Genomic DNA, 6,874 nt, shown 5'->3' on the forward strand with positions numbered 1-6,874 from the left:
GGATATGGCAATTCTTACGACAAACGAAGAAAATTTACCACCGAGACGAGCTGAAATGATACGGAGGATGAATGCAAAAATCAAGAGCAAATACTTGGGCGAAAAATAGTTTGTCGGTGTTTTTTTAAAAATTATTATGACTATCGTGTGTTTTTTTTCAATGTTTTTTTTGTTTGTATGGTATTTTTTGTTTACTATTTAATGAAATTATATTTTATTAATTTATATGTTTTTTTTTAGATATATGACATAAATAAAAAAATAAAATGAAGTAGAAATATACGAAGTGAATAAAAAAATAAAACAAATTAGAATAATAGAAACTAAAAACATTCAAAAAAATAAAAATAAAAAAATAAATAGAAAATTAAATGTGCTAACCCATATTATTTGGTGTTGCCCATTTCCACATTTGGTGTTATAACACCAAATTGTGACTTGAGAGGTGGACAATTTGGATATGATAACATGTAATAACATATTGCCCACACCTAGTAGTCTTACAGGAGGTTGAAAATAAAAACAATTCTATTATTTGAGTTTCCATAAGCGTCATTAAATTTGGTTGCCAAATTTAACTTGAGCAATGTAGTAAAACTAAATAAGCATTGCATTAGATAATTTTTTGTTGAGTTTCATAAATGACACACTTTAAAAAAAAAGGAGAAATTAATATCATTAATACACACATGATCATATCAAATTCATTGCCCAATGTTGACCAATTGTCCAACTACTATTGAAAAATAAAACAAGCGCACAACTTATAATAAAAACATTCCTACCGTTGTACCACGTACTCATTGTCCACCACAGACAAATTTTACTTCATAAGTTGGGCAATGATTGGAACACATACATTTTCCAGTTCATTTAGTGTTTTCTCATACTTATCAACATCTGCAAGTTTGCTTAGATCAAGAATTTGGCTTGCGCTCCTTATCACATTTTCCATTTTTACCAATTCTTCCTTTGGGATCTTTGTGTTATCAATACTTCCTATGCTTTTGATTTTGGCATTCACATCGTAAATATATTCCTCCAACAGATTATGTGCAAAAAGTTTCTTCTTATACTCCTCATCATCAAGTTTGTACTTTTCAGCATCTTTCAACATTTTTTCGATCTCTTCCTTTGAAAGTCTCTGCTTGTCATCGCTGATTCTAATTTTTTTCTTTAGGCCAGTGGTTAACTCCTCTGCTGAGCAATTTAAAATTCCATTAACATTAATTTCAAATACCACATTTACCCTTGACATACCCTTTAGTGCAACTGGTACTGCAACTTGGAATTTCCCCAACCAGTCATTGTCTATAGCTCTACTTTTCTCACCTTGATAGACATCAAAAGTAATAGCACTTTGGTTATCCACACTTGTAACATAGATTCTTTCCTGCTTGACTGGTATTGGGGAATTTCTTTTGATTATAACAGATAAAGAGTCATCATGAATACTTACACCAAGTGAAAGAGGGACCACATCCAACAACACTAAGTTCTTCACTTTTTGATTACTTTCACCACTTAATTTTGCAGCAAGAACTGCTGCACCATATGCAACTGCTTCGTTAGCAGGGATCTTCTTAGAAAGCTCTTTCCCGTTGAAGAAGTCTTTCAACAATTGTTGTATTTTAGGTATCCTAGTTGACCCACCAACTAGAACTACCTCATTTACATTTTTCTTGTTCATTTCAGCATCACCCAAACATTTTCCCACCAACTGTATGCACTTACCAAATAAATCCCCATTAAGATGTTCAAATTTTGCACGAGTTATTCGCATAGAAAAATCAATACCCTGATGCAAATCATCAATTTCGATAGGAGCGTCAGTAGTTGAAGAAGTTGAAGAGAGTGATCGTTTTGCTTTTTCATAAGCTACCCTCAACCGCCCCATTGCTTTTATGTCCCTACTCATGTCTGTCTTGTGCCTTCGGTTGAATTGCATCACAAAATGTTCCACCATTGCATTATCAAAGTCCTGACCACCTAAGTGAGTGTCACCAGCAACAGCTTTCACAGTTATCGTACCGTTGTTATTAATGTTGACAAGAGAGACATCAAATGTACCACCACCCAAATCAAAGATGAGCACATTTGTGCCATGACTTATATCAGTTTTCAAGTGTAATCCGTAAGCAATTGCAACAGCTGTAGGTTCATTGACTATTTGTAGAACATTAAGTCCAGCCACATGACCAACATCTTTTGTGGCTTGGCGTTGTGAATCATTAAAATACGCTGGAACTGTGATGACTGCATCCTTTACGGTTTCACCAAGGTATGCCTCTGCAACTTCTTTTAGTTTCACAAGAACCATGGATGAAATTTCCTCTGCAAAAAACTCCTTCATTTCACCATTGTATTCAAGTACAATCTTTGGAATGTTGTTAGTCCCTTTTATAACTTTAAAAGGCCATAACTTCATGTCTTCCTGAATCTTGGCATCATAAAATCTCCTCCCAATCAATCGTTTTGCATTTGAAAATCCAAGTATGTAATAATCAATTACGAATAAAGACACTTTTATAAACTCAAACTGCCTATAACAATGGACAATAAAATACAAACCATAAACTGTGTTGGTGGGGTTCACAAACATCTTGATCTTAGCAGCTTCACCTACTAGACGTCTGACTTCGTTGAAAGAAACACAAGATGGCATAGTCCTATTACCTTGATCATTGGGTATGATCTCAACTTGATCATGTTGCCACACAGCCACACAATAATATGTTGTTCCAAGGTCAATACCAATAGCTTTTTTCCCAACCATAATGCTTTCAAGTCAAACCTACATTATATGAAATATAATGACTGCATTTAAATATTTGTACTCATTTAACTTGATTCCAACCATTTACAGTTGTGTCACATTAGCATCTGACAACAATAACAAAAACACAAACAAATACATACAATGATAGAAACAGGATTGGACAGTAATGTATAATGCGATAATTAAATCTTGGATATTGAGAGGGTTACATGGAGTCACTTTCCTTTTGCAATATTTGACCCCTATAAAGCTTTGATGTATGTAATATGCGGAAGAGAAATTAAATATCTTCACAAAATTTCTTTCTACTTATCTTCTTACCCATGTTAAATGGTAACAACTGGATTAAAATATTATCAAGGAAAATTAAATATGACATGTGTGATCATTTGACATGAGTAGAAAGATGGTACGAAGAAAATGTAGGATGATATTTAATTTCCCTTTGCGGAAGGACAATATTAGAAACTCTTTTATAGAAAAATATTTGCTATATACTAAAAATGGTGAGACTTAGTCTCGTGCATAAGAGTTAAAAGTGAAAGAATCCTTAAAGAGATCAAACAAAGCAGTTTCCAAAAATAAACATGTATATTTATGAACATTTATCATTCTTATATATATATATATATATATATATATATATATATATATATATATATATATATATCATTTGTATGTTAATTCCTAAACAAATGAAATGTCACAAATGAACATGTATATTTATGAACATTTATAGGGGTCTTCGTTTGGATGGATCGGTTTGATCCGATCCAATCAAGTGAATCCAAATTGATTTCAGTTTTCAAAACATGAATCTGAATAGTCCAAACTAAATTCAAATCCGATCCGATCCGAACCAATTACAATTCGGTTGAATCGGTTTTTATAAGTCGGTTTTCAAAAACCGAAACATTTTAACACGACATATAATTATAATATTACCCAACTTTACACAAGAAGCAAAAACAAATTATTTAGTTGTGATTTGAAATTTATAAACAACTAATAAGAAGATATATTATAGTTAAATATTTTATAGATAGAAAACTTTTGGGAGAAAATGCATATTAATGTTTTTTTATCGGGTGAAATGTTTTGAACCTATTTGAAAAAATAAATTACAAAATTAATAAATAACTATAGATATATATTATAAATAAATAAATAATAAATATTTATTTAGTTTTTTTGGACTATTCGGTTCTTATTTTATAAACCAAAACCAATCCGAAATCCAAAATAATAATTCAATTTTGTTGAAAACCAATCCAAAAATCCGAATATCCGAACCAAATAGTCCAATCCAAATTGTCCAATTGGATAATTCGGTTTTATCCGAACAGTGAACAGCCATAAACATTTTATCATTCTTATATATATATATATATATATATATATATATATATATATATATATATATATATATATATAGTGTGTGTGTGTGTGTGTGTGTGTGTGTGTGTGTGTGTGTGTGTGTGTACTGTTTTATAATCCGTGGGATTCATGGTTATAAAAATAATTAAACTTTCATAGTAAAAACTCAAAATTATTAATCTATTATTTTGAATAATTTATTTTCAAAAAATTATTAACTAAGACATAGTTTTTAGTTATATAAAATTATAATCATTGATTTAAATAAATACGTGAAATTCTATCATCTTATAATATGTATTTATTTTATTTTAATATTTATTCTAATTTTATTAATTTAATGTATTTAGAGTAGCATATCTAAAATTTGAAATTTAAAATAAAGAATCAATAGGTTGATAACTAACATGATATATATATATATATATATATATATATATATATATATATATATATATATATATATATATATATATATATATATATATATATATATATATATATATATATATATATATATATATGTCATCTAACTATTATTACATCCATACGATCATTAATAGTATTGGATAGTAACTATTGTATTTATCATATTTAAAAGGAACATTAAGGGTTTTATAAGGTTCGTTAAATGAATACTACCTTTTAATGGCTTAAACAATGTTTTGAAAATCGGACCGGACATTGAACTGTTCGTTTTACCGGTTCGATGGTTCAACTGGTTTGACCGGTTCGACCGGTCCTAAAAACATCCGGACGATATATATATATATATATATATATATATATATATATATATATATATATATATATATATATATATATATATATTTACTATCTTATAAAAGAAATCTAACTATTTCTAAAAATAGATTGATTATAATAATATTATTTTTTTAAGACGTCCAAATGATAAAGCTGATAGTACAAGTAACCATTAATAAAATAATATTAAATTTTAACCACATTTTGAATTCAAATATTTATCATCAAATCTCCTTATATTTCTCAACAATTTGATATGGTTCCCTCAAATCCCGGATTCATTCAAATTTTGAACCCTTTTAGATATCCTTAAATTTAGCATGTTGATTCAAATATCCCTCCAATCGCATATACCTCTTTGTTCCATCATCTGCTATAAAGCCCACCGTCCAGGAACAAAAAATGACTTCATCTCCCAAATAACACCATAGTTTGATTATTTTGTCTTCGACATGTACTTTCTTTTGTAAAATAACATTTTTGTAGAGGAAACATATCACCGAAAGAATTTACACGCCCCGCCGCTTTGCGTGGGTACACTGCTAGTATATATATATATATATATATATATATATATATATATATATATATATATATATATATATATATATATATATATATATATATATCATGATTTTTGAACATTTAAAATGAAACGGCACATTCCGATTTCACCTTCAAATAATTTATAAGCTTACTCCTTAAAATCATTTATAAACTTACTCCTTAAACTCTTGTTAAAAACATAATGCCAAAAGAAAAAAAAATCTTTTTATTGAATGTTGAAGACAATCCTCAAAGTCACTATTCAAGTCTATCCCACATTGCCCAAAAAACTAAAATGAAGGCTTTGGAAAGGTGTATAAAAGGAATGGAGTGAGTGGGTTTTGAAAGAAGGAACGGATCTCCTATATTACAATGAGGGTCCCTTTAACTTCTTTTTAGTATAAAATTTATAATCTTTTATTGGGTTTCAGGTTTTGTCCGGTTTGACCAGCTTGGTTTTTCCTGGTTTTTGGTTGAACTGGTGGTTCGTTACCGGTTTATTTACAAGTGGTTTTCAGGTTTAAGAAAATCGGTAAACTTACTGATTCCTGGTTAAACTAGTTGAACTTCTGTCCAGTCTAGTCCTGTTTTCAAAACAATGGGCTTAAAGAATGTTAGAGACCGTTCACATGTGTGGTCCTGTTTTCAAAACAATAGGCTTAAAGAATGTTAGAGACCGTTCACATGTTCGATTTTTTCATAAATTGGATGAAACATGTTGAATATTAATCATTTAAATATGACCTTTGAATGAATCTATTTAGAAATTATCAAAGAGACCCGGATCTTATATAGGTTCTTGCAATTTCAAACTCTTAAAGCCAAAATTTCCTTGGGAATCAAAATTCAATTGCATCTTAGACAACGTGATATTTTTGTGGGCCACAACATATTTTAATTCACTTCATTTTCTTCGGCTAACTCAATGAATGGTTGAGAAAATTTCCCTCATTGTTTATTTTAGTTTATTTTTTAAAAAAATTCCTACAAGTATTATACTCATTTTTATAGAGAATTAAAAATCATAAGTTTTGATATATATTTTTTTTATGATTTTTAGTAGGTATATAATTTAATAAGTTTTAAAAAAGAAAAAAAAGTTGGCCAATACAAAATAGGTGAGAGATTGAGGGAATGGGTTTCCTCACCACCTTTTTCCTCAGACAAGCTGCGGCGTTCAACCGAGAGGGACATTCTCTTACCCTTTCCTTCGCCCACACCGTCCAGACTTACAAAACATAATTACTTTAGAAAAATTAATAAATATATACACATGTTAAAAATTATACAATTTTAGGAAATGATTTCGATCGTCTATTATTTTTCTTATTAATAAGAGAAAGTAAAGGAAGATAAACAAAAAACGATTTGACGTGAGTCCATTTGCAAACACCAAAAATAAGCAGT

At 29.4% G+C, this 6,874-nt stretch overlaps 1 protein-coding gene across 1 annotated transcript; it reads right to left on the minus strand.

Moving 5' to 3' along the window:
• Positions 1-791: 791 nt before the first annotated feature.
• Positions 792-2,776, minus strand: LOC145009463 (heat shock cognate 70 kDa protein-like). The gene is made up of 2 exons (XM_078968155.1): positions 2,572-2,776; positions 792-2,481 (listed from the first exon to the last, which is right to left on the minus strand). The coding sequence occupies exons 1-2, from the start codon at positions 2,774-2,776 to the stop codon at positions 824-826; spliced, it is 1,863 nt and encodes a 620-aa protein (XP_078824281.1). The 3' UTR covers positions 792-823.
• Between the last annotated feature and the right edge of the window lie 4,098 nt (positions 2,777-6,874).

The sequence above is a fragment of the Lactuca saligna genome, chromosome 1, assembly GCF_052625555.1.
Source record: "Lactuca saligna cultivar CGN05327 chromosome 1, ASM5262555v1, whole genome shotgun sequence".
Lineage (NCBI taxonomy): Eukaryota > Viridiplantae > Streptophyta > Magnoliopsida > Asterales > Asteraceae > Lactuca > Lactuca saligna.